Here is a 27,854-nt window from a genome sequence, read left to right on the forward strand (position 1 = left end):
GGTGGGGTGAGGTGGCCCTCCAGAATGCCTGTCACTGGAGTCTGGAGCCTTCCTACACCTTCTCCTCCAACAGGAAGCTGGGCATGGCTGGGCAGAAGCTGGGTTCCTCTGCTGTCCTTTGCTATATTCGTCATGATGTGGCTGATCCAGCCAGCAGCTTTTCTCTGACGGTGGCCAATGTGGGGACGTGCCAAGCCATTCTGTGCCGAAGTGGAAAACCACTGCCTCTCTCCAAAGTCTTCAGCCTTGAACAATGTTCAGAAGAAGCCAAGAGAATCAAGGAGCAAAAAGCCATTATAACAGAGGTTGGTTTGGACCTTCTTCACTTCAGCTTCCACCCTACTATAGAAGTTTGGTACAAACACATGAGCTCTGCTGCCTGTACCATACTACAGAGGGGAGGATGGCATGAAGGTGTTCGAGTGACTTGTTTGTTGCTTCCTGCTCTGCTTCTCTTGCTGATTAGCTATTTAGAATGACGTGTTCATGAAACACCATTATGGGCTGAAAACTGCAGGTATAGGATGCCAAGGATGGCTTGGGGAGAGAGGGAAGAAAGATAATGGGTGTGGAGCTAAAGGGGGGGGGGGTCTGCAATACTGTGCATGACTTGGGTGAGTGTGGAGAGGAGCCACTGAAGAGCAGAGCAGGGCCTGGGAAGTCGTCTTGAAACCCACAAAGTATCTTTGGTGTTTATTGAAAAGTATGACTCAAGTTATCTCTCTCTGGATTTCTTCCATGTTTTACTCGGTAAAGGTATAGGATTAGTGGCCCTTGAGATATGCAGAACATGGATATAAAGTATATCACAGGTAAAAATTTTAACACAAAAAGACAGAAATGTTCATTGGTTTTATGTGAAAGTATTAAAATGATTTCTGGAAAACTGTAAAGGTTAACTTTCTGAAAACTTGGAAATAACAGGGAAGTTCCAAAGAACTGGAAAATAAGTCATCAGTGAAGATCTGAGAAATTAGTGCCAGTCATATTAGTTTTAGGCTCAGCAGGTCTTTTAGAAAGTGTTGGGTTGTTTGATTAAAGTGTCTCTGACAGGGATAATCTGTAACGTGTTATAGCTCTGCAAGGTGCTATATTCCATAGCACTCTGGCTAAAAGTAACTGTGAATCAATGTAGCAAGTTAAATGGTTTAAAAAATGGATGATGAATGGATTCTGAAAAATAAAGATGAAATCACTGTCTAAGGAGACTTCACTGCACACGTCTTCTGCTGGTTTTTAATACTTAGCAGCAGCAGCAACATTTAACACCCAGAGGATGCAGAAATCGAGAACACTAGAACTAAATTCAGAACACTGGGGAAGCTATGTGCTCTGTATGCACTGACTTGGAAAAGGAGCTGAGGGCTGTAGGCAACTTTTCTATCCAGGAGACTAGTGCCAGGCTGGCCAGGGGACTATCTAGCAGCCACAAGAAGGAGGTAATACCTCTGGGTTACAGCAGTAGTCTGAGATAGCTACTTGTTCTTTTCTTCCTCAGGATGTAGTGTCCATGCTTCAGAATGCAGTTATATGTTAATAAAGAGGGAAGTAGTTCAGTAAGTACACAGAAATTATTTAATGTCTGGATAATCTGTCTTGCAATGAGAAAGTAAAAAGTCACAATCTCGCTCGTACTGAAAAAGTAAGTTTCATGTAAGACTCATGAGTGAGATTCTCTGATCAATGCGCTGCAGATAGTCTAGCTGTGCATTTCAGAATAGTTTGCCACAATTTTTCAGAATGTGACAAAAAGTTGTGTGGGATAAAAGTGTCTTATTGCCAACATGGGTGATGGGCTATACCTGATGATCAGGTGTAGTGAATGTCCGCGCTGTGCTACCTGGACCCGGATTCCTTTCTTCTGTACTGTAGCTGTGTACTGGCATTTCTCAAGGCTCCAAACCAGTATATGGGCAGGGGAAAGACTGCTCTCCAGATGATCTAATAGCAGATCTAATGCTTGATTCTCTTGTCTGCAGGACAATAAGGTCAATGGTGTGACTTGCTGTACTCGGATGCTGGGCTGCACATACTTGCATCCTTGGATCCTGCCCAAACCACATGTCAATTCCATTCCACTGACGGTACAAGACGAGCTGCTGCTTCTAGGGAACAAAGCTCTCTGGGAACATCTCTCTTACACAGAGGCTGTCTCGGCTGTGCGCCACCTGCATGACCCACTAGCTGCTGCGAAGAAACTCTGCACTTTAGCCCAAAGTTATGGTTGCCAAGACAATGTAGGGGCGATGGTGGTGTGTCTGAACATCAGTGAGGACAGCTGCACATGTGAGATGAATGGCCTCACTCTGCCAGGTCCTGGGGGATTTAGTTCCGCCATCACCAAGCCAGCAACACCTTCCTCTAGCAGTGGAATTGCTTCAGAGTTCAGCAGTGAACTGTCTGCTTCTGAGGTTAGCAGTGAGGTGGGCTCTACTGCTTCAGATGAACACAATGCTGTTGGTCTTGATGGCGGTTTGCTGCCACGACAAGAGCGACGTTGCAGCCTACATCCTGTGCCCCCTTCAAGCATCTTTCAGCGCCAACCTTCCAGTGCCACCTTCTCTAGCAACCAGTCTGACAATGGTCTCGATAGCGATGATGAGCAGCCTGTGGAAGGTGTGATGACAAATGGCAGCAAGGTGGAGGTAGAGGTGGACATCCACTGCTGTAAAGGAAAGGGCCTGGAGTTTGAACCTCCTGCTGCAGAGTACAGCTCCTCTGCTCCAGGGCCAGAGGATGACTCTGGGCTCGTCCTCATCATTAGGAGACAGAACAGTGTAAACAGCAACACTGTGCAGAGGGGGGTCAAGGAAAAGTGTGAACTGCAAAAATCTCTTTCCACGTGCTGTCTCTATGGGAAGAAGCTTTCCAATGGCTCCATAGTGCCCTTGGAGGAGAGCCTCAACCTCATCGAAGTAGCCACAGAGGCACCCAAGAAGAAGACAGGCTATTTTGCTGCTCCATCCCAGGTGGAGCCAGAAGATCAATTTGTGGTGCCACCTGATCTGGAGGAGGAAGTGAAGAAACAAATGAAGCAGCAGCAGGAGAGTGGAGCAGATCAGGAGCAGAAAGAGGAACATGCAGTGACTCTGCCAGGGGAGTTTGACACAGCTTTGTAACCCTACAAGTACTGCTCCCACATTGTCTGTCCCAGAAAGCTCTGTCCTGTAAGGGCTGCCTTCCCCTCCAAGGGGAGCTGGGATCTGCAAGGAGTACAGGCATCTGCTGCTTCCTTAATGGAGTCGAGGAAGAATTGGGAGCGCTGAGGTCTCAGCTGTCCACTTTGCACTGTAGAGTCTCAGCTGTTCTGTGAGCACTCAGACCAGCAGCTGAGCTCTGTGTTAGGGACTGTCTGGAAATTGTGCAAGCACTAGGAAGAAGGCAGGTGTTCCAACACCTGCCTGTAACTCCTTGAACCCTGAGGTTCTGCCAGCTCTGCAGGAAAGGGGCTGGCATATGTGTTTGGGGGGTGAGGAGGCTGCTGAGGGGGCAATGTTTAGTGTTTGGAGTCCTGTGAATATTTCTGACGCAGCCCCCCTGCCTCCAGCACCTGACTTTGTTACTCATTGAAAGAATACAGCCAGTTGCAATGAAACTGACCCAAGAATGGTTTCCTACATTAATTGCAAGCACTTTTATTGATTGCACTTAAGCTGTTCTGCTCCCCTTCAGCCCAGCACTTTATTATTTAGGGTTAGGGGAGAGATCACTCCACAGTAGGTGTGGTGGGGGCTTTTCCTAATGGATATTGTTAGGGCAGTGGAGGACTCAGGGTAACAGTGTTCTGATGAGCGCTGGCGTAGGGTAGAGAGCCTATGCAGGATGAGAACATACACGGCTGAGTGAGAAGGAGGTGCCTGCTGATGCATTTTACATGGAGCATAGGACAGATCAGCTTTGGACTGGTGGATTAAGATAGCTTGTAGAGCTAGTTCTATCTGCAGAGCACAGCCTCAGCTCAGCAGCAACTTGGCCACCTCCATCGTGGATACTTCACAGTAGAGGCTTCCTGTATCCAGAAGACATGGGATGAAACCAGGAGCTCACGCTTGTTTCAGTGAGGTACTCTGTCTAAGAGGAAGCCACGTTGTAAGTGGTATGCTGCTCTAAGGCTAATGAGCAGTGGAGCTGCCTGTCATGTGCTGGAGAAGCATTCAGAGCTCTGTTCCACCAACACAAACCTCTGCACTGTCAGCTACAGCATCTTTGCTTGCCTCTGAAAACAGGAGTCGTATTCCAAATGCACAGCAACCTGCATTTCATGGTACGTGCCCAATTTGGCCACAAACAAGGTGAAAGCATACTTGTTTCTGCTTAGCTTTCAATGCAAAAGGAAGAATAGAATGTTTCACCTTAACATCTTTATCAGCACTGGAAAAGATGTTTACAACAGTCCCACTAATGGTGAACTGGCCAGTTTGTGCTTGGCAGATGCATTGTGTTTCCATGAGGATTTTTGGTGCAGGGTAAGTTGGCTGCCTATGTCGTCATCCTGTGTAAGGGCTGTGAAAAGCCCACTGCCCCTGTAGCGTGCAGATCTGTCTTCCTTAACTGGCAGAGAGCTGGACAGCAGCTGCCCCGGTCATGTCAGTGGTGCAATAATCCTGGCTGTGATGTGGGCTAGTGCCTTTTCTTCTTTATTAATAGTGTTTATGAGGAAAACTTGAAAGTTTCTTCTCAAGAGCTCTGAGGAGCTTAAGTTGTGTATTTTTGGATCAAATTCAGGCCTTGCTCAGAAGGAAATACTGTGCAGACTACTTGTGGGATTCTGTCAATATAGATCTTTTGACAAAATCTAATGAAGTTTTACTGGTATTTCAAAGCACCTTGAATTTCTTCTCACTAGGAAAAAAACCATATTTTTACCATGCATGAGAGCGCAACATTTTAGGATATGCCTTCTGCTAGTTACAGCATAATCAGGAAACAACCCAACTTTTTCCAAATTTTAAACTCAGACAAATTTTGGCTGTTTAAATGCCTGTTTCATTTGGAAATGGAGAGAAAAGCTAATTCTCAGAATCACGGAAACAGCAGCATTTTAATCCCTTAGGCAGAGATTCAGAAACTAAAGAAAAGATTCAAAAACTAAACCCCAAACCTCTTTCATGTTCTCTTCCTATAGCTATGCAGAAGAGGCTCATCCCAATGTATTTGACTGTAACTTTTAACTCTGTCACTGGTGATAATTTTACCAAATATCTGCCCAGCCCAACACGTTCTGATACCTGACAGGCCTGGAAAGCAGCCTCTGTTCAGTGTGGGACTGATGCAGAAACAGATTCTTCTGAGTAGGACTTTGACAAACCTTGCACTAGGAGAGTGGCAGATGTTAGTGCAGATCAGGTCTACTTCTTGCACTGATGTGGAAAATCCAGCGTGTACTTGCCAGTCTGATCCAGTAGCATTGCACAGAGGGCTGGCATTGCCACAGGCAGTTAGTCCAGAGTGGCTCTACCTGGCTCTGGGGAAGGACTAAGTGAAATAAAGCTCTGCAATGGAGCATGCAGATTGCTGAGCTGCTCCTCTTTGATAGTGGCAGAATGGAATGCAATGAATTCCTACTTAGCCTTTTTCTCCAGTGCTGTTTATGATTTTGAAGCAAAAAAGGGAGTTTAATGTAGACAGCTCCTGTTTTCTATGGGTGTGAACTGTCATGGTAGAACATGGCTCGTTCTCTTACACTAGGCAGAGTCCACAGCTTTCTCTGCTTAAGCTGATACTATGAACTGTTTGTCCTACTCTGGGCAGCACAGCCTGAGTGCTTCCCTCCAGCAAGACCCTTTCTTTTCCTGCTTTCTTAGAGGCAGCAAGCTTCTCCTTTGTCTTCCTTACCTTACTTATTAACACCACCTTAGATGTCAAGCTCCCTAGGAGCACTGCTGTAGGTGGAACAGGTATGAGTGGGCAGGTCTTGTGAAGGACTCATAGCAGGGGATAGAAAGTGTTTTCCCAGTTCTTTTCCTGTTCTCCAGCCTCTTCCCTGAATTTTGTATGTGGTTCTTGCACAGATACATCATCTCCACAGAGCCACATCACTAAGAATGTCCCATTCGTTAACAGACTTGCTATTAGAGAGAGGTTCTCAGCTTGGGATCATCAGGCTCTCTTGTCCCTGGTGAGCAAGGCCAGACCTGCCGTGCTCCAGGCGGCCACACTCAAGTTAGGCTGGTGAGTTGGTTTGTCTGTCTCTTCAGTAATTCTGGCTCCGCTGATGAGCGTGCTTGCTGACAACAGGTACTCTAATGACACTGACCTGTCTGCCCTGTCCTGTCCAGAAAGGCTTCTGCAAAAGGAACCCATACAGGTTATATTCGGTGGCGAGTAGTTGGGGCCCAAGTATTAAGGATAAGGGATAGCCTCCAAGTTGCTCCCAGCACCAGAAACAGGCCTGGTGGAAGCAGCACCACAAATTGTGGGGACCTGATCAGAATCCTCAACTAGATGGGAGGATAAAATCCTGTTCCAAGAAGGAGCAAGTATTTCCCTTTCTTGGAGACTGGCTGCTGTGAGGCCGGAAATCCTTCTCGTAGTGCACAGGACATTCAGCCACACCTACGGCCCCTGGGCTTCAGGAGTTTCTGCACTCCTTCCGGATGGTGATGGCTTTCCTGTCACTTTGCCAAAGGCCTTCTTGGGGCAGTAGGTTCACCTCTTTGTTTTGTGCAATCGTTGTCTGCTGTTTCATTGCTGTCTGAAGACTCTCGTGTATTTTTTCCTCTTTTTCCACATTTTTAAAATGTTACCTTTTTTTAACTTGACTCATATGACCCAGCGCATGTTAAAGAAATATTGCAGCGCACCAGTTGTTTACTAAATAATCTTTTTTCATGTGTTTTGTTTTAAAAAGGAATATATTTTCTGTATCCTGCTCTAGCATGCACCTGTGATAATCCCCATTTCTATCATTTATGGGAGTAGATTGTCCAATGAATGCACCTTCAGCACTGTGGCCTACGTTTGTATTGCTTTGAGGAGGCAAATAACATGAGATTGCTGGAAAACACTATTCCATTGATGCTTTATTCCAATGTATAGAGCAGTCCAGGAAGGAGGAATATTTTTGCATCAACTTTTCAGCTGACTTAGCAATAAAGATTTTTACTTTCATCTAACTATATATTCTGATTCCATTACTGTGCTGGAGGGAATTTGTGCAGTACCGCAGTCAAGCATAGCTGTGCTGTAGGTTCTTCACTGAGCTCTGTGTGCTGCTTCACTCATCAGCCTTCTGTACAAAAGCTGCGTGCAGAACACTCTGAGGGTGGCAATCGTAATACCAGTTACTAGGCATCTTTCTGTATCCTGCCAGAGGAATCCTGCCCTGCAAGCTTGCTCTTAGTAGTACCATACAGCTCTAGAAGTAGCTGCAGCAAGCAGGAAAGACAGAATCATTAAAGGAAACAGGACCACAGTGGCCTGTCCACATAAATCCCTGTGCTGAGACACTCAAGGCATCTAGCTACTGAAAAGGAGGAGAAACCAACCCAACCCTAGAGTACCTGGTGTGTTCCTCTTCAGCATTTGTGAAACCAGAGGTAATATCGGAGACAAAGAACATTTCCTTTATTTTTAGTTTGGTGTTTGGGGTTTGTTTTTTGGGGCAGAACTGGTTTGTGAGACCAGTGGTGGTTCCATCTTCATATGGACAATGCACACAGCGGGTACTGCTCTGAAGTGACATTTCATTCTGAGGCATGAATTTGTGATTCTAGTGCAACTTTCCCTGTTAAATTTCCTATAAAAGGGGGGGGTTTTAAGAAGTAAATTTCACCCTTTTTTATAAATAATACAAGAACAGCATCTCATTTCTCCAAGTTGTACATTAAAAATTTATTTTGAAAACAATATACATCTTTCTTAAACCACCTGTTCGAGCTCTTAAAACTTTTGTCTGATTATCCCAACTCAGGGCATCTTTTTAAGCCAAACTGTTGTATACAAGTTATATAAAAGACCATTTCATACAAAAGTGTGCCCTCTCCAGGAGTTTGAAAAGGCATTGTGTCACTAATTAGGCTGAGTGTATTCATAATTTTGCAAGTTCATTTCAGGATTCCCTGAGGGCTGTATAAATGCCATGTTCAAACTACCCTGTTAGTTCTGAGAGACCTACAAGAAAGCAGTAATTAGCGGCCGCAGCTATGGGCCTCTGTCAGCCAGGAGCTGTGTTCTCGCTCAACAGTCACTTGCCCTTCGTAAAAACAGCTTCAGCTACAGAAGCTGCTCCTCAGCAGACACATGTAGTAGCAGCGCTTGTAGCAAGATCTCACAGGAGGAGCACAAGATGCCCGATGTGGGGGGTGGAAAGGCAGCCGGAGAAGCAGGCAGCTTGCTCATGAACTACACTAGGACGGTCATTCTCTACTGGGACGGCCACCGCATGAAGACAAGCCCTCGGACTACCTTTGTGTCCGCTAATAATTCAGTAATACAAGTTCAAATTGGGAACAGCTCGACTCTACCCTATTGAGAGCTGTACACTCAATGTGTGTTCTGCTGCGGCCTTGAGGAAGCACTGCACAGAAACAAGGAAAAACATACTGCTTCATCTCAATAGGGAGGCTGGCAAAAATCATGACCTTACTGGAGTGGAGGAATCGCTCTAACGCTCACAGTGTTGTACTGGCTTCTGTTTCAGCTTGTGCACTGTTCTGTACCCCCTGACAGCTAGGCCTGCGCTAAGCAGGTATGCCAGGACAGCTATGCAGCCTGAGAGGCCAACAGCAATCTCTGCCCCATGTGGACTGCACCCAAAGCCCGGATAGCCTTTGCTTTGATAAAGCTGCACTCTCTCTTTGCACACTGATGAATTATAGACCCCCAGCAGAAAATGGAAGAAATAGTACAGAGCAGGCACTATGCCAACTGCAATAACTACGTCCAGGATGCACTCGAGTAGCAGCCATGCTGGGAAATGCCATGGTAACCGCAGAACGCCAACCACAATACGAATGCAAGAGAAGGCCAGGAGCCCCCCTCCCACGGCCATTGCTGCCCTTGCAATCGGCAGCTTTAGGAGGTAGAAGCGCTGGTCAAGCTGCCGGGCGTTTTCCGCGTCGGCTCCACTAAAGCCGCTGTAAGCCCCGCCGTACTGGTAGTAGTAGACGCCCCCGAGGCCGGGAAGGCCCGTGTAGCCGCCAGCGGCGCCGCAGGACACGGAGCTGCAGACCAGGGTCAGCACGGCGAGCAGCGCCTCCACCGCCTGGCACCAGGCTGGAAGGGAAGCGCGGGACGCGTCGGCGGCCGGAACCCCCGGCCGCCGAGCCCCGGCGTCTGGCGGCCGGGAGGGAGGGAGCCTCTCCCGGGAGCGGTGAGGGGGTCCCGGCGGGAAGCCGAGCCGGGCAGCCTGCTCCGGCGGGACGAAGGGAGCGGCTCCCGCCCCGCTCACCCCTGCCCGTGCGTAGGTACCGGCAGCGACGGCACTCCAGCAGCCCCGGCGGGGCGGCGCGGCTCCCCGGCGGCCCTGCCCCGGGCACGGCGCTGAGGGGAGACGGCGGCGGGGATAGCAGCGACTGCCCCAGCCCCTCCGCCGCCCGGGCCCCTCACGGCCGCCCTCCCCGCCGGACCCCGTCCAGTCCCGGCCCCTCGCCCGCCCCTCCCCGCCGGACCCCGCCCGACCCCTCACGGCCGCCCTCCCCGCCGGACCCCGTCCAGTCCCGGCCCCCGCCCGAGCCCCTCACGCCCGCCCTGCCGAGCCCCGTCCAGTCCCGGCCCCTCGCTCGGGCCCCTCCCGCCCTCCCCGCCGGGCCCCAACCCGTCCTATCCCGGCCCCCGCCCGGGCCCCTCACGCCCGCCCTGCCGAGCCCCGTCCTGTCCCGGCCCCCGTCCAGTCCCGGCCCCTCGCTCGGGCCCCTCCCGCCCTCCCCGCAGGGCCCCGTCCCGTCCTCCGCCCGGGCCCCACAAGGCCGCCCGCCGCCCCTCCCCCCCCCCCTCACCGCTCGCCCGGCCGCGGGGCGCGGGAGCTGCTCCGCTCCGCCATGGCCCGGCGCGGCCCCGCTCCGCCGGCGCTAGGAGCGGAGGGCCGGGCCGGGCCGCGGGTCGCCCGACGCGGGGCTAGTGCCGGCGCGGTGTGGGGTCGCGCTGCGGGCCGGGGCGACCCCCGTCCCTTCCGCCCGGGGCTCGCCTCAGCCCTGCCGCGGTCCTCCCGAGGGCGGTGAACGGCTCCGGCCGCGGCCTGTCCCTGCCCCGCCCGAGGGAGGTGTCGGAGGCCGCGTCGCCCGCTCCCTGCGGCGCCGATTCCCGGAGCTGTGGTCCACGCGTGTGCCCGCTGCCTCTCCCTTCGCAGGGACACTGTCCCCAAAGCCCTTGTGGCAACAAGGTCGTGCAGTTCCCACCTGCCACAGAACAAGTACCTATTCGTACCTGTTGAAGACTGAGCACTGGCTAATTTTCACAAGTGCCCCTTTTTCTTGTGCTGTGAGTTTTGGTGCGCGTTCTGCAGTCAGCTTGTCTGCCACCTCGTGCCTCTGCAAACCTCAGTCCTGCCCCTCTGTTCCCTGCTCAAACCCACGTCCCAGGCTTTTTCATCTCTCCTCACACAGCAGTGCCACCATTCCCCTTCTATCAGCTGCCCTTCTCTGGACCTTCCCTAACTCCTTAAAATCCATCTTGTGATGTGGTGACTAGACCTCCGTGCAGCACTCGAATGCACCAGGGTTCTATATCACAGCAGAAAGACTGCCTCTGCCATGTCCTGTGCTTCCGCTGGCAATGCGTAGAATTCTGTGGCTTCTCAGGCTGCCCTGGCACGCGGGGCCTGTGTCTCCAGACAAGAGTCATCAACACCTTGGGATCTGTCCTGATGTGCAGCTGCCCAGCTCCCGTTCAGCACTCTGCAGGCCACATCCAGGTAATTTTCTTTAGATATATTACCTTATATTTATCCATACAGGACCAATTAGACCTCTTCTGTGTCTGTCTGCTGGAGGCCACTTCAGACAATATGATGTGATGTTTTTACTGGCTGCCCCATTTCCATACACAATAACGTCCTGGTGCCCAGCAGGATTGGCTGCCATCCCATCCCAGGATGCTGCTGAGCACAGCCATCACCTCTCAGCAGAGAAGGTGACAAATTTATTGGTCCTTTGTTGATCGGTGGTTGCTGGAGTGAAGACAAGTGCCCAAGACCTCACCCATGCGCAAGCGTCAGCCTTTCCCAAGGCTGGTAAGGTCAGAGCTGCAGGAAAGGTGGGGAGGAAAGGACAGGACAAGGGCTGATGGTTTCAAACTGAAAGAGGTAGATTTAGATGAGCTATTAGGAAGAAACTCTTCATTGTGAGGGCGGTGAGGCCCTGGCACAGGCTGTCCAGAGAGGCTGTGGCTGCCCCCTCCCTGGCAGTGCTCAAGGCCAGGATGGATGGGGCTGGGAGCAACCTGGTCTGGTGGGAGGTGTCCCTGCCCATAGCAGGGGGTGGAACGGGGTGATCTTTAAAGGTCCCTTCCAGCCCAAATCATTCTGTGGTTCTGTGATTCATCCTTCTGTCCTTGCAGAAGCAACAGCAACAACCCTATAGATTGATACCATGAGAAGCCTATAAACTGCAGTACTTCTGCGCCTCAGCAGGAAAACACTCTCCTCAACATGTCACCTGTCCCCATGAAGGACAAGACATCTGAAAACTTGTCTTAAAATTTACTTAGTTTGAGGATAAGAGAGAAGCAAAATGAAAGAACTCTTTGTTCAACCCCCAGCTTAGATAGAGGGACAGGAGTTGTATGATGACAACAAGTTCGGACATGGGGAGACCATGAGGGCTCTAGAAATAGTGCAGATGCTCAGCAGCAAGGCTGTTGCGCACACCTTTTGGTATGCGTATGTTGCATCACACATGTTCACGTGCCAGAACCCAGGCCTTGCTGCCATGCATAGGATGAGCTCAAAAGCTTTAGCAACACCTTATACACTTCTAGGGCCATGGGTGGTGCAATTTTGCTTAGTAGAGCTTTTAACTGCTGTGAGGGAGAGAGGGACGTGAACAACCAAGTTGAATAATCATTAGTCACAAGAAGGGATGAAGTAAGAGTTTCTTATGCAGACTGTTGCTGCTGGTCATCCAGTAACATAAGCCGAAGGTTTCTTTGGAATTTGTGATGTGCTGGAATTACTTGTTCAAAGGCAGAGCTGGGAAGCACTGCTCTGTTGATTTGGTGATGCATTCAGTGTTTACTAGAGTGTTTGCTGCTAACATGTGAGGTACAAACTTCAAGGCATTGTAGAACAGAGTCAATCTCATTCCATTTCTGTTGCTGTATTGAGAACTGTTAAAAAATGCTTTGTGTCACTTCACCTTTGCTCAAAGTACCACAGCTGAACTTGGTCAGCATCTTCTTGGTTCCTATTCTCACTGCAACAAGTAGCAGTCAGCAGAAAAGAGCAACAGGAAGCTGAGGACCCCAATATTAATCTTCACCTCTGCTTTGGCTTCTCTCTTTTTTTTTTTTTTTTTTAAATTTTTGGCTCTTCTGTTTCTGGCTGCTACCGATGTCGTTGCTGCACTAAGCGAAGTGGCTGGCCTGGCTTGCCATGGGCAAAAAAGCTCTGACCTGGTTCAGTGCTCTCCCTGGGAACTTGGAGGGTGAAGTGGAAGGAGCAAGTCACAGACTGCCTCATATTTCTGCAGTGTGAGGCAGCTGGGAGCTGCAGCACAATCACTGCTTAACACTGCAGCCGGATTTATTTACTGTCCCACATAAAAAAATAATCATGGGAACAATATGAGCAGCACGATGACGATGCAGCAGCGCTGCAGAAAAGAACTGGAGGTTATTGTGAATGACAAACTGAACTCATGTCCACAATGTTATCCTGTTGCGAAAAAAACTAACATTGCTAGGGTGTATAAACAGGAATGTCACATGTAGGACACGTGAAGAAATTCTCCTGCCCCCCCCCCCCCCCCTTCAGCGCTGGTTAGGCCTCCAGCTTGCACGCTCTGTTTCCAGAGGCGAATGGATCAGCTGGAGGGGATCCAGAGGAAAGCAAAAGAAAGCTCTAGAAATACAACCTATGAGAAAAAGATTGATCCCAGTCCTCTCATTTGACAAAACAGGTGTCTGTTAAAAACTTGCAAGCTTGTAAAAATCTGCTGTCAAGAAGAGGGGAATATTTTGTTCTCCCTATCTGCTGTTGGCACGGTCAGGAAGCAGTGAGCTTTGCTTGAAGCAAAAGGGATGTGACTTAGGCACCCCAGAAAAAGACAATACTTCTCCCACACACACCGACTGCACCACTTTGTAAGGAGACGAGCAGTTGTTGCTGGAGCAGATTAGTTGGGAGGATGATGGGTTTCCATCACGGGCTCAAATTCAGTCATAAGAGGGGCTGGCCTGTCTGTGCTCTGAAAGAAGGAGGTGCCTGGTGCTGCCCACCCCACTCACTGGAAGCTCACGGCGTCACCTCACCCTGCGAAGCCACCATGCCCCTTTCCATCCCGTCCCCATTGGCTGGTCACTGTTCCGTGGCTTCAAAGCCACCAAGGGGGCAGCTGCCACAACAAAGCATGCAACAGCTTAAGTCTCTGAAGTCATAACCCAAGCACAGGGTGTGCACTTACATAATGTTTACCTGGATGTAAGCAAAACACAAGGCTGGACAAAGTGTTTCTTTTCACTGTGCCTGTACCCAGGAGCCACCGACGCTCACACTTTGTGGAGCACTCCTTTCTGTAACAGGGCTTGCAAGTCTTTCACTGTGGCTGTTGGGCCTCTGGCTCACCAGTGCTTCCAACTCTCCACATACCTGGAGCGCACTCTGTGTCTCTCACTATGCCTGCAAGGAATTTGGTGCCCAGGCTGTGCGTGGAAGGGCTCTCATAGCTGCTGGACTCCTTCCCCTCCCCAGGGCTGCCACTGGCCCGTGGCTGGGGAGAGCAGTCTGGACTGCCCAGCACGGCTGGGATCAGGCTGCAGCACTGCGTTTGCAGACACTGGTGCTGTGGGAGGCTCACAAGATGCCATGGTCATGAAAGCATTTGTTTTTTACACTTGCTAGTGTTCTTAACAGAGGGAAATTGCAATTGTAGGAGAGAGCGCTCATTAAGGCAGGTGTTTTAACGCAGCTGCTCTCAGCCTGGCCCAGGGCCTGCAGAAGAGAGCTCTACCAGGAGCCTAGGCAGAGTATCACTGTCACTACTGCAACACCCTGCATTCATGCGCCCTGTGAGACACCTTGTTCCACTTTTAGACTGCAGAGATCAGACAGGCCCCAGATGCCAGTACACCTCTTTCCGAAGCCCAGCTCACACAGGTGGCAAGAGCACACTGCAAACCACCTGCTGTACACGGGCTGCTTTTCCAGAATGAGACATCTCTAGCTAGACTGCACAATTTGCCTTTTAATGTCTTTCAGATTTTTATTTCTGAGACCAAATCAAAATTGAGCCTAAGTACAGGCAAATAGATAAAGTAGCTACTATGTATTTTTGAGTCACTGTTACTGGCTTTGAGTCATTCAGTGTGGATTGTGCCATCTTTCTGGCTCTGAAATACAATGTTTGCCCAGATTTGTACAACCTAGCTGGGGGGTTTTTTGAGCTGATTTTCTGCTCTGATTATGCAAAGAGATAACAGGTGATATGCTCAATTCAGGTGAATGTTGGACAATTAAGGTTGCTGGAGGCACAACCATCATCATGGTTTGATCAGAGACTTGTACAGGTATATGTAGATTTGGCACAGCAGCCCTATCCACACCGCAAGGCAGATTTAACTGTGAATATATGCATTTCCAGAGTGCCTATGTGACCTGACCTGTAACAGACAAGGTTTGTCCTTTGCATTTCAGGAAACCTACTGCAGTGTTATAAAGATAAATATGCTGTGGGAATCGATAAACAGCCACAAAATTCATGAGAGCCAAGGAGGCTTCATGGCTGTTTGCTCATCTAAATGAGAGATTAACAATAAAATGACTTAAAGAAAGAGGAAGAAAAATCATATATTTGGTTATTAAAAGCTGATTCAACTGGAAGTGCAGAGACCAAACAGAGATTACGCTAGATGCATATTCGTGGAAACCAGCCCTGAAATGGTTGGGGCTGTACTAGTGTCAGAAAGGAGCAGACAGAACTGTTGAAAATAGAAGCAAAATGTGAAGATGTAACTAGTAAAGTGATTTGTTGTTGACCCTGGTGGATTTTTGTGCAGAGTACCAGTTGGTTGCCTGTCCCTGGAGCAGTACACCCTGAATGGGGGTACAGGGCACACAGGCAAAACTCTACTGGTGCACGTCCTGCCTGCAGCATGACAGAGACACAGGTTTGTCAGCGCAGTGATGCTTGAGCCTGTGCTCCACTCGAGAGAGTCCTGCTTTGTAACTGTGGTGGTCCTGGAAGAGGCAACTGCTTGCTCTTGCTGGCTTGGCCTCCCTTCACAGAAACGGGGCTCTGGGCAGTCCTGGTACCAGAACAAGGCAGTACGAAAAAATACTGAAACCATCACCAGTTTCTCCTTCTGTTGGAAAGAGCAAAAATCAATTGGTCAAGCCACACAAGAAAGAGGGAGCTGAAGAGGTATGCAACAAGGTACCTGGGGGGGAGAGCTGCTGAGACAGAGGAGCAAGCTGCAGCAGGGAGGCTAGTAGGGCTACTGGGGTACAGAGGTCCTGACAGTCAAGCCAGCCAGCTGCCTTGCTGGCAGAAATGCATCCTGCAGGGTATGGCCACCTCTTTCACTGTACCATACAAGGGGTTGCTTGGCCATATTTGTACGATATGAAGTGCTGAGCTGTGTGCTCATGCTGTGGTTTTAAGTTAATTAAAAACATTAGACAAGATTCCGATTGGTCTGATTTTCTTTCTCAAGACTTGATCTGCACATCAGAATTTCTGTCACATCCCCCTAAATAAGCAATATGTCACATCCCTGTTGCCATGCTGCATCTGTGGGACTAAGTAGCCTTTCAGTTTCAAAGGGAAGCCTGCACCATGAATTTCTAGTTCTACCTATAACAATCCTACTTGATTTACCAAAGGCTGCTCCCTTAGATATCTGCTCAACTTGTCTGAACTGGCTCACTGGAAACATAGTTCTTGGCATATGTATTAGAAAAAAAAAAAAAAAGGAAAGAGCAGGAGAGTGGAAGGAAGGTGATCAGAGAAAAGGCAAAATCACTGTTCTGTACCAGTTAATTTCCAAGAGCTTTCTTTTATCTTGCATTTTGTCACTGTATACCTCTCAAATACTTAATAACATGAAGCTCTCTGACCACAGGGTGGTGGTGGACTGCAGACCCCATGTGAGAGCATCCAGAGAAGGACTGGAGTCATGCAGAGCTGGGAGAAAGGCACAGTAATAGCATGAGAAACCAGCTGACCCAATTGTACACCACTGTTCTCCCCCGCTTCTGGGCAGGTTCTCAGCCTTATGTAAGTGGGTCTACCTCTGTCTCCAGAGCCACATTTTTTCCCCTCTTGGCAGCAGGCTTCCACTGTGCCCTCCCCTGAACCCCACTGCAGTGTGGTAGAGCTCTGGTTGCATCAGCTTTGGGGTAGTTGCTAGGCAGACCATGCAGAGTTGTCCTTGAGGCCTCCCAGTGCTGTGTTTAACCCTGGCAGGGCTGCAGCATGGCAAAGGATGGGGCCAGCGGGGGAAAGTGAGAAAATAACTCACAGGTGCTTGGAGAGGGCCTGCATGACCTTCTCGTGTCAGGCTTCAGTAAAAAGAAGCGAGAAATAGTCTGTAACTGTGCAGCTCTCAACAGAAGAGAGTCCAAGCAGCTTCAATACAAGATGTTTCTCTGTGAAGCGTTTTTGAAAGGTGCTATTCCTTGTCTAAAGCCTCCGGGGGGTGGCTGCTGTGGGAGGCCTGCCATCCAGCCTGGGGCTGGGGACCCTGGCCAGACCCACTGCCTGCACCCCGCTGCCTCCCAGTCTGCCTCCAGCCCCAAGTCCCTGGCCCCCATTGTGGCCTCAGCTGTGCAATTACAGCACTGTGATCAACAGCAGGTCGAGATACCCCAGCAGTATCACCCCAGCCCCAATGCTGGGTGAACGGGCCACTGCTTGCACATGGGGAGGTGCAGCCTTATTGCTGACGGTGTAATGAGCATGGGTTGAGCACAAGTGTCCTTCCTCCTCCCACACAGGAGCAGGTGTAAACAGGCAAAAATCACAGCAGCCCTTGGAAGACAGGGAGGATGCAGATGCCTCTCTTATTTATCCCAGGCCTGCAGGAGTCAAGGGACAGGAAGGCATAGATTTCACATCAGTTAGCAAAAAAAGGGCCTTCTGGGAATGATGTCATCTGTGCTTTGCAGTATGATCAGAGCGGGAAGAATTGCATCATTTCAGTTAGCTGCCAAAATTATGAGTTTGCTTGGGCCTTGCAGCAACCAAAAAAAAACCCCAAAACCCGCCCCAAAACAAGCAAACAAACAAAACAAACAAAAACCCCAAACCTGTGGCAACCTGACCTTCCTTTAACCCTTCAGGTCCTGGTGCCTCCAAGACACTGGCTAGGGAGGTGCCTGCCTCCCTTCAGCCTGTGAAGGAACATGCCCCCTGATTGTAAAGGTGCCACAAACTGTTGTTTCTCAGCTGGTGCATTGGGAGCCCAGAGCCTTTGAGGTCAGGACAGAATGCTGCTTTCGGCAGGCTTTGGGGTCCATCAGCCCACTGTTGGTGCATTACAAGGTGCTAGGGCTAGAACACCTGCACTTTCTGCAGATTTGCACCCCCGCAGTCTTCGAGGACTGAGGGAAGCCGTGCCAAAGGGTGGCAGTCCAGGGCCTCCAAGAAGCCAAGCTGCGTCCCTCTGTAAGCTGCCCCCAGAAAGAGTTAATGAGCAGACATGTTCCAGGTGTTTGAAGTGAACACAGTTGCAATGGGGAGGAGAGGGCGGTTTTGGGTGGGGAGAGCAGCCCTCTCTGTGAGCCAATGGGTAAATGATTTGGTCCCAACGCCCAGTTTTGGGGCTTATTTCATGGGCAAGGATTTGCAGGGATTTCTTCTCAAGGGGATTTGTCCTGGATGAAAAGTAGGGACTGGACCCCCAAGCTTGTCAGTGTCTCCCTCTCTGTGCTCTAGAAGGTAAAGTGCTGTGCTCTGGTACCTTGCTTTTTTCAGGGGGAGAGGTGGGGAGGTCTTCCCTGGCTGCCTACATTGAAGGCATTCATTGGGCCTGTGTGTGCAGCTCCCTTTTGTGTGAGAACCATGTTGCAGGGTGGTGTGAAGGCTCTGCTGGGATATACTCTACCTTGTGCATTTGGGACTCAGCTCTGCTGTTGAACTGAGATATGAGACTCACGGCCCTGCTCAGTTCTTATGCAGCCCTGCTGCATGTTTCTTCAGCTGCATTTCTTTTGCCAGAAAGGAGACCCAGAAGGTCTTAGCAGCAGAGAAGCCAAGGTCTTGCTTTGTGACCCTGTTAAATCAGCCTGAGTTGCTATAAACAGGCTAATGAGGCGCTGCTGGCAGAGTAAATGCAGCAGCATGGGGCGTCTCTAGGCACAAACTTCACTGAAACAGTGAGAAGTTTTTTCAGATGGCAAATCCTGCCTGAACCAGGCAACGCTACAACTCTTCCAGCTCAGCCTCTGCAGCAAGGAAGAGGTAGCTGTTTGTGAATATCTGCAAGAATGGGGCTACCGTTCACCGAATTTTCCTTTCAATGGAGCAGAGAAATAGGGCAATACAGAGAGCATAAGCAGTTTGTGGCAGGATTAAAAGATAGTGTGCCAACATCAGCAAGAATGGGCTTGCTGGTTCAGGAGGTCTCTGCCTGCCCTGTGCCTGACCTACAGGTGGAAAGCCCTGAGTCAGCATCAGTTCACAAGTAAGGCTTTTGCTGGCTGGGTATGGCTTATGCTCTGTGAATACAAGTCACTTCTGTGTGCATTTTGGGGCCTTGAAGGCAGCTGTTCCTCTGCTGTGCCTTGCTTGTTACCCAGCCTCAGGCAGGACTATGTGCCCTTTGCTTAGGGCAGTGCCACCTCTGTGGTTTTCCTCTTGGCCATACCAGTCTTGCTCCATTTTCTAAGCACTGTCTTTTGACCTAGGGTCTCTGGGCTGGGCTGTTGCTTCCTGTTGCTCTGCTGACGGAGGCAAGTGTCTGTAACCTATACCCTGACACTGCCTGGTGCATTTTGATAACATTGGACCAGAACTACCTTTTTGGCATCTGGGATTTGATTTGAACAGTGCTATGTTTCTGTCTGCAGACTGGAGGGACATTCTGGATGTGAACACACGTAGCGGGCTGATCCTTGTGGTTGTGGCTTGAGGTGTGCTGGTTGATAGTTGGGCAAGAGGAGGGGGTGACCTGACCCTTCTGTCAGAGGAACATTTAATCTGCAGTCAAGCAATGACTACAACATGCTGCTAACTCTTGACTACTGGCTTTATTGGGGACTGCTCCTTCTCAGCACAGCAAGTCCATGCTAGGCAGTGGTGCAGCTAGTACAGAAAGGTGCCTTTTTTCTTTCCCACTGCATTGTGCTCTCACTTATGTGTGGGGTTTCACCCCATCCTGGCCCTGAATACAGCCCTACTTGCTGCTGCTGACCGAGTTGTCCGTAGGCAGTATGTAGGGTCTACAGCTTTCAAAAGTTTTACTTTTGGAGAGTCGTGGGCTGTGTTCCCAAGTGGGCAGATCACTTATTTGGCACGTGTTAACTAAGCCCAGGAAATCCACTTCACACTGACAGCTCTCAGGATGGACTCGTACCTGATCCAAGTGAATGGCTGCGGAGATCATGCCCCTATGCTGGATGTTCATCTCAAGACCAATGGGAACAGCATATCGCTGGGGAAGGTGAAGGGCCGGAAGCCAAGATGGGCTGTCAGGGCTTCTGAAATGTCAAAGAAGACTTTCAATCCTGTCCGAGCCATCGTAGACAGCATGAAGGTGGAGCCCAACCCAAAGAAAACTATGATCTCTTTGTCCTTAGGTGAGCATAGCGCTGTGGCTGAAACCTCCAGGCAGTGGGGTTAACTGTGTGGCTGGCAGATTGCAGGGCTCTGAAGCACAGAGCTTGTGCGAACACCCAGGATAGGCCAGACAACCACACAGCTCTGTGCATGCCACAGGTCATTGAGAACTTTACTATTTTTCAATCTTTGAAAAGGAGACCCAACGGTCTTTGGAAACCTTCCCACAAATGATGAGGTCACACGGGCTGTGAAGGAGGTTTTGGACTCAGGACGTTACAATGGTTATGCTCCATCTGTTGGTAAGTTGACAAAGCTCTTTGTATAAGGGTAGAATGAAAGCATGTGACCGCTCCTACCCCACAGCAGGTATATGGAGCCCACTGACATCCTTCCAGTAGCACCCTGCAGCTGCCCTCACCAACAGTCCCATGACCACACAAGCATGTGTATCCCCCAGATACACCTGAGTGGCCTTCCCTGCATGACCTGTTTGAGGCCCAGAGTCCCCTGCAGATGCTGTGTTTGTTCCTCCAGCCATTAGACCAGGCAGGGCTTCAGGCACCCAGAAGGGCTCAGGGCGATGTCTCCCTGCTGTGGGTTGCAGCCAAGTTCCTTTCTGATCTGCCTTGACCAAGAACTCCTGTTGGGCTCCTGACTTCTCAGACAACATGAGGCTTGCTTGCAGTTAGTACAAAAAGCATGCAGAGAGTGTAGATCGTGCCTGCCTCACAGGATGCTTCATGTGGTGACAGCAAGGTCTGCCCCTGTGCCATCACTATACAGTGACAGTGAAGGCCATGTAATAGCACTTGGCCTCCTACTGGGTCAGAGCAGATCCCTGGCCGCCCTCCACCCTGCCTCTGTCAGTTCTGTGTCCAGGACATGCTGGGGCCAGAGCCGCCTCCCTGCCCAGGGTCTGTCCCTGCTCTTGGCCTGCCTGGCCCAGCCTTGGGGCTGCACAATGCTTGGCCTGAGGCAGGATAGTCTCTCCCACCTTGGGACAGTGTCGCTAACTAATGGGCTTCCCTTAGCTGGGTGGCAGCTATGACCCTTGTACTGGCAAGAAAAATTAAATAGTCTGCAAAAACCTCCCTTCCATGTTTGGCTCCTCTTTCCTCAGGCTACCAGTCCTGCCGGGAAGCGGTGGCCGCATACTACAACTGCCCAGAGGCACCACTGGAGGCCCAGGTACTGGTGCCCAGCTGAGGCACTCCTGCTGCAGTGCAGGCAGGGTGCTGCTCCCCATGCCTAGACCACACGGCATGGGGGCCCTGCCCTAGCTCTCTCCCTCCCACACCTGGCTGTGGGACTGAAGGCTAGCCCGTGGCCTTGTCCCACAGTGGCCTTTTGCTGCTCTTATCCCTTGCCCCGAGCCCTTCAGCCTTCTTCTGAGGAGGGTGTAGGAGAGCACTCCAGCTGTTGGAGGTTTCCTGCTTTCAGTCAAGCTCTGGACTTGTCTTTTTGGCCGAGAAGCTCTCGCCTGGCAGAGCCTGGATGTTATGTCACTCCCACGTGGCCAGGGCACTTCAGAGGAGCCGTGCTTTCTGCTGACTCCTGTGTGCTCTTTGCAGGATGTCATCTTAACGAGCGGCTGCAGCCAGGCCATAGAGCTTGCCTTGGCAGTGCTGGCCAACCCAGGCCAGAATATCCTTGTGCCTCGGCCTGGCTTCTCCCTCTACAAGACTCTGGCATTGTCTATGGGGATTGAGGTCAAACTCTACAACCTCTTGGTAAGTGGTGGCAGGCCTGGAAGGGGCAGTCCTGACATTTCTGCCTCTCAGAAATACCCAGGCCCTGCCTGGAAAGTAGGTGAAGATGACCTGAGCAACCCTGGGCACTCTGTCACACCTCACCCTTTGTGGCAAGTCTGGTTTCTTAGCTGTTACTTCCCATTCTCTTCACTTCACTAGCCAGAGAAGGCCTGGGAAATTGATTTGGAGCACTTGGAGTCTCTGGTGGATGAGAAGACAGCTTGCATCATTGTGAACAACCCATCGAACCCCTGTGGCTCTGTGTTCAGCAAGAGCCATCTCCAGAAGATCCTGGCAGGTGAGCCTGCCTCCGTGTATCTGTGACATGGTTGCCCACATTTCCCACGTCTCGATCGCTGCAGCACCATGGCCCAGGGCTCTGCTTCTCTCATTATGACTGACTCCAGCTCAGGAAGCAGAGCTTGCTCAGTGTGAAGGTGTTGCCTTATCTGGGCAAGAACATGCCAAGCGTGTGTCTTGCCCTTCCTCAAACACTCCATGTGGCTTGGGCTGCTCATTGCTCTGGCTCCACAGAGGGACAGTGTTCACAGGGAGCCCTGGCTTGTCAGTGGGAGGGCTGTGCTGCCTGCCCCCACAGGTGAGAGCAGAACTAGGCTCAGCCAGTGCAGGGATCTCCAATGCTTGGGCTCTCAGAACCAACAGTCTGTATGAGGAAGATAGGAACCTTCTGCCCTGGGACAGAGCTTCTCTCAGAGCCCTGCCAAGCCTGACAGCAAAGGGCAAGTCTGCTGCCGTGCAGGGTGGCCAGGCTGAATGCCCTCTCTCCCACAGTGGCATCAAGACAGTGTGTGCCCATCCTTGCTGACGAGATCTATGGAGACATGGTGAGTGTCAGCTGAAGTCCCTTGCACCCCCACACTGCCTGTTCTTTCTGATGCACTTGCCCTTTGGCCATGGCAGCCAGGTCTCCAGAGGTGAGTGACAGCTCCACTCTCCTATACTGTGCCTGGGTCCATGCCTGGACCTCCCAGTCCTCTGGTGTGCAGTCCTGGGGCTACCTTTCACGTCTAGCTCCTTTCCTCTTCCCAAATGACTGGCTTTCATGTGAGTGTGCTTACCATTTCATACCTTGAAGCTGGGAGCTTTCAGTGTCAATTTCCCATCGCTTCTGTGCCTCATGCACATACCACCACCACTACCACCCCCCCCCCCCAGTTCTTGCAACAAGAGGCAGGGACAGCGCTAACACAGCCTTCTGTTGCAGGTGTTTACTGACTGCAAATATGAACCCATTGCAACTCTCAGCACCAACGTGCCAATCTTGTCCTGTGGTGGCTTGGCAAAGCGGTGGCTAGTCCCTGGCTGGCGGATGGGCTGGATCCTAATTCATGACAGAAGAGACATCTTTGGTAATGAGGTGAGAACTGCTGAGTGTTGCTGTCAACAGACCTACAGTGTCTTCAGTGTGTAGATCACCAGGGCTTTAATTGATACAGGCATGTACTTCTCTTTTGTTCTCTCACAGGTGTCACCCAATTGCTTACATGCTTTTCTGCACCTCGAGGCTTTTCACGTCCCTTCCTTACTCCATCTGCTCCCATGGGCCTTCTACCCGCATCTACACTGTAACACACTCCTTGTCTCTGCTGCTCCTTCATACATGCCTTGTCCTTTTTTTGTGTGCTTCTAATTCCTTCTGTTCTCAAATAGCTCCAGTGTGTATGGAAGGTGTTGCATGGCTTATCCAGCGTGTGGAGGCCGTGTGCGGTCTCTATGTGCTCTTATATGGTTTCTGTTAAAAGTAAGAACAAAGCACCTTTGCAGTGCTGCCAGTGCCTTATCTTGCTATTTGTTCAGCTCTGTTACAAGAACAACCATCTACCATCTACTGCAGTGACCTTTCCACCTAGAGGGCTTTCTGCAGAGGAAGAGGGAGAAGAGAGGACTAGCTAAGTGAGCAAAAGAGCTAATGTTGGTTGTCCCTACCTGGCTTTGAAAGTGTGGATTGTGAGCCAAAACCTAAGGGAAATGCAAAATGGTATTTAGAACAGCCCGGCTTTCTTTGTGTTATATTCCAGACTGGTTTGAGTCAGACTGGGAAGCTGCAAAGGTTGTCTCTGTCGGCATTAGAATCTGCAACTGAGGAACAGAGAATGACACCGTAAATAGTCTGCAAATACCTGGTATATAGTCAAGCCAAATATTCTTTAGTACTCTGTATGCTCACTGAAGAGAGGGGTGTGAACAGCTGTAGAAATACACAGAGTAGGCCTTGGAGCTATCCCTTTCCTTCAGTGATGCACAGTCTGAGATGCAAATATCACCACCTATTTTTCAGATCAGGGATGGCCTTCTAAGACTGAGTCAGAGGATCCTAGGACCCTGTACAATTGTCCAAGGAGCACTGGAACGTATATTGCACCAAACGCCTCCTGAGTTCTACCACAACACCCTCAGCATCCTCAAGGTAAATGGGCTGTAACAGGTCAGCATGGTTTGTTCATGGATTGTTTGATGGGAGTCCTATCTCTCTAGCTCATTGTATCTTCCCACCCCACTACAAGGTGCAGTTCTGTTTGTGACTAGGAGAGCTCAACAAACCCAGTTCCAGCAGGAGACATGGTAACTGGGGCAGAGATACTGACTGTGATAAGTTTCGGGCAGCCCAGCCCTGCAGCTGGAGCTGGTGACCCAGGGATGGGAGGTTTGGCACTGACTTGCCGAGCTCAGTTCAGTCACACCTGATGTCCTCAAGGCCATGATCACCCATGCTGTTTGCATTCGTTGACCCTTTATTTGCAGTGGGCGAACCTGTTTGTAGTCCTGGTCCAGAGCTTGGCTTCTATTTGCTGAGCTTCTTCCTGGAATTTCTCCTGTTTTGAAATTTCTCCTTTCTGCTTTTCAGTCCAATGCTGACCTTTGTTATGCTGCCTTATCAGCTATCCCTGGCCTCCAGCCTGTGCGGCCCGCCGGAGCCATGTACCTCATGGTAAGCAAGGGCACCAACATTCCATTTCCAGATCATCAATGCTCACCCTATGTCTTGTGGCCAGTGCTTGTCAAAGGTTCCAGTTATCCATTACCATGCATTTTCACATTGCCCTGTGTGGCAGACACATCCCTTGGTCACTTTTGAAGGCCTGAATATGTTGATCACTTCTCACATAGCAGAGGCGGGTACACTTCACCTGCTTGCTCCTGCACAGAAGTCAATGAATGACATGTACTTTGCAAGACAATGCTGTTTTACCTGGATTTGAAGCCAGCTGGCAACGGGAAGCCCCTACACAAGTCAGATTATCATACTTCCTGTTAAAGATGTAGCCGCCGTCCTACCAGCATGTCTGTCTCCTGCCTATGCTGTTGCATCTTTTTCTGCTTTTTCCCATACCTGTATTTTTTTTCAAACTTTATGATGTGGTTAAATTTCCTTTTTCATCTCAACAAACTCAATTGAGACATTTATTATTTTTTTTTTTCCTCTGTGTCTCCAGTTTTTCTTGAGCTTTTAAAAATGTGGGCCCAGAACTGGAGAACACTGCAACAAACAATCTCACCTGTGTTCTGTAGATAAATCTTTATCAGTTGACCCTGGTTCCAGTCTTATCCAGAGCTTACACAGGTCATTCTGCTTATGTTCTTTGTGTGGAGGTGCAACTCTTAAGATTCTTTCACACCTATAGTATTTCTGCAGTATCTGAACATTTGTTTCAAATTAAATAATCTGATAAAATTTTTTTCTTCCACTGGCTTCACCTGGTTTTTAAGAGTATTTTCATGAGATGTATAAAATATTTGGTTATAAACAAATGACCAGGATATCACTGTCTTTATGTGATAAACGGACAGCCTCTTTCTTTCCAAATACAGAACAGAAATATTTGCTGAACCTTTCAGCATTTCTGTGTCGTTTTCCCAATTATATCCTCCTACAATGATTTATTTTGTTTGTGATATTCTAAACCTTGCTATCTTTTTTTTTTTTTTAGAACCCAAACCATCAGTTTGTCTTTTTCTTACCATATGGATTTCTTGCATGACAGCTTTATTAGTGCATAGTGACTAGAGTTCTCTCCCAAGCTCTTTTTTTCATTATTTATTGCTTTTCACTTCTGATTGGTTACTATATCTTTGCCATCAGCTTTTTTTACCAAAGTCGCCCTTAACTGCAATTCCAGCTTTAGGTAGTTAATTACTTCTTAAAGAAGTCCCAATTTTCATTTATATGTTTCTGTTTGTGTCTTACATTCCAGTAAGCACAAATCATGAGCAAAAATTGAGGGCAGACAGCTGCACTTGACTGAAGTTGTTGGGCCATGTGGGTAAGCAGGGACAGTGCAGAGAGTTTTGGTGCCCTTGGTTGCCATGTTACATCCCTCTGCTGCAGGTTGAGATTGAGATGGAGCATTTCCCTGAGTTTGAAAACGATGTGGAGTTCACAGAACGACTCATCTCGGAGCAGTCTGTGTTCTGCTTGCCAGCCACGGTGAGCCTACCAGGGAGCTATGGGGCTGAAGCATGGGGAGAGAAGCAACAGGGGTTTGCAGCCCTGAGCTCTGGGGACAGGTTGGGAGTTATGTGTGCAGTGTCCATGGTGTGAATGTGCTGGCTGTGAGCTCCAAGTGCTGTGTGTAGGGATGGGGACTGGCCGCCTCTGGCTCATTAACAGCCCTCAGTCAGCCTGCCAGGCTCTTCCCAGCTCCAGGCTTGCTCTGTATTTCTCGAGTTGGCCGAGCTGTATCCCTGAACCCTATGTACCTGCACACCTCCTTGCTGAAGCTGCTTGCTGAGAGTGGGACTGCTCCCACCTATGGCACAGGGACAGACTACAGGCTGAGAACATCTGTGCCCGCCTCCTTCCAGCTCCACTTACAGCCTTGGATACTCTCCGGTCCTCCTTCCCTAGCTCCTTCCAGCCCATTTCCTGAGTCCTGCATAGTCCATGCAGAGTCCTGTGGCCTGTGACCCTCATAACATCTTGTCTACACAGATGGAGAATGGAGATTTGCTTCGAACAGAAAAAACAGTCTAAGGGAGCAAGAGCCCTGCCCTGCTGTCCTCCAGTCTGTCCTACATTGACCCTTTTCACTTGCTAATACAGCACATGGCCCCAGGGCAGGGCTTTAAAACTACAGCACTGTCCGGTGTAATCTGCCAGCCTCATCCTTTCTCATTTCAGTGCTTTGAGTACCCAAACTTCTTCCGTGTGGTGATCACTGTGCCTGAGGAGATGATCTTAGAGGCCTGCAGTCGCATTCAGGAGTTCTGTGAGATGCACTACCAGGGTACTGAGGGGGCCCAGGATCTGGAGTGTGACAAGTAGCCACAGCTGGCCTCCTGCCTCTGCCAGGCTAGACCTTGTGTGTGAGGCAGCAGCCGAGCAGGCAGGGCTGCTTCCAGCCATTCCCACATCCCCCTGCCTGCAAGCAGCCATTGTCCTGCTGCTTCAGCTTTGTGCTCCACAGACCCCTCAGCACTATGGGAAGAAGCAGCCACTTCTCTCTCCTCCTCCACTGCAGCTTGCACACCCTCTGGCATCCAGTACCCGTGGTCTCCATATACTCTGCATTTGCACCCTGTGTTGGTCTGTGCTGCCTGTGAATCGGCCGCAGGCAGGGGCACATGGCTGCTCCTGTGCCCAGGCCCCATGTGGCCAGTAGCTCCCATGCAGTCAGGAGCTCACATGCTGGCTGCATTTCCCCATTTCCCCTTGGGGACAGAAGGCCACTGTCTTGAGGACAAGAGAAAAGTACCCACCTCTCACTTAGCTGTGTTACCTTAGGAGGCCAGAGCTCTTTATACTGAGCCCTTTGTGTGACAAAGGGAGTAAGTTATTGTGACTTTTTTTTTTTTATTATTAATAAACATTCTGACATGCTAATCCCTGTGCTGTGCTCCTGTTGTGCCAGGTCTGGCTTGGCCACTGCGTGGGTCACCCTTGCTTGTCCCTGGTGTTGCAGTGCCCCAGGCCTGCCTCTGCCTTGCAGGTGGCTGTCCAGGGCCTGCCCTCTCCCCAGCAGGTGCCTTAGCACCTGAGGGCAGGATAGGCCCTGCAAGCCTGGCACAGACCTGAGCTGGCTGCTAATGCCAGAGGCTTGCTGTGGCAGCTTGGCCCCTCCCCACAGAACATTCCTGTCCGCCCTCACCCCCGCCCCTCCCCCCGCCTGTAGCCCCCGACAGAGCGGCAGGTCTGGGCCCACTGCTGGGGGGAGATGCTGCCCCCAGACTGGAACCAGCCATGCCAGGCGCTGGTGCCTAAGCGTGTGAG

At 50.3% G+C, this 27,854-nt stretch overlaps 3 protein-coding genes across 3 annotated transcripts in view; 2 read left to right on the forward strand and 1 right to left on the reverse strand.

Moving 5' to 3' along the window:
* PHLPP2 (PH domain and leucine rich repeat protein phosphatase 2) overlaps positions 1-7,575 on the forward strand; it is a 41,876-nt gene extending 34,301 nt beyond the window's left edge. Inside the window, exons 18-19 of the mRNA XM_086468866.1 lie at positions 74-305; positions 1,980-7,575. Coding sequence (XP_086324992.1) covers positions 74-305; positions 1,980-3,119 — 1,372 coding nt within the window. The 3' untranslated portion in view covers positions 3,120-7,575. The remainder of the gene's footprint in view (positions 1-73; positions 306-1,979) is intronic.
* Positions 7,576-8,532: 957 nt separating this feature from the next.
* MARVELD3 (MARVEL domain containing 3) lies at positions 8,533-9,997 on the reverse strand. Its single transcript, XM_086468850.1, has 3 exons — positions 9,946-9,997; positions 9,392-9,544; positions 8,533-9,216 (listed from the first exon to the last, which is right to left on the reverse strand). Exons 1-3 carry the CDS (start codon positions 9,980-9,982, stop codon positions 8,606-8,608), a joined length of 801 nt encoding a protein of 266 aa, XP_086324976.1. The 5' UTR covers positions 9,983-9,997; the 3' UTR covers positions 8,533-8,605.
* A 716-nt stretch (positions 9,998-10,713) lies between these two features.
* Positions 10,714-26,909, forward strand: TAT (tyrosine aminotransferase). Its single transcript, XM_009955884.2, has 12 exons — positions 10,714-10,852; positions 19,649-19,891; positions 20,069-20,173; positions 20,995-21,062; positions 21,446-21,604; positions 21,785-21,923; positions 22,418-22,470; positions 22,851-23,003; positions 23,925-24,053; positions 24,492-24,575; positions 25,974-26,072; positions 26,766-26,909. The coding sequence occupies exons 1-12, from the start codon at positions 10,714-10,716 to the stop codon at positions 26,907-26,909; spliced, it is 1,515 nt and encodes a 504-aa protein (XP_009954186.2).
* The last annotated feature ends 945 nt before the right edge of the window (positions 26,910-27,854 follow it).

This window comes from Leptosomus discolor, chromosome 8, assembly GCF_034619465.1.
Source record: "Leptosomus discolor isolate bLepDis1 chromosome 8, bLepDis1.hap2, whole genome shotgun sequence".
In the NCBI taxonomy this organism is placed as follows: Eukaryota; Metazoa; Chordata; class Aves; order Leptosomiformes; family Leptosomidae; genus Leptosomus; species Leptosomus discolor.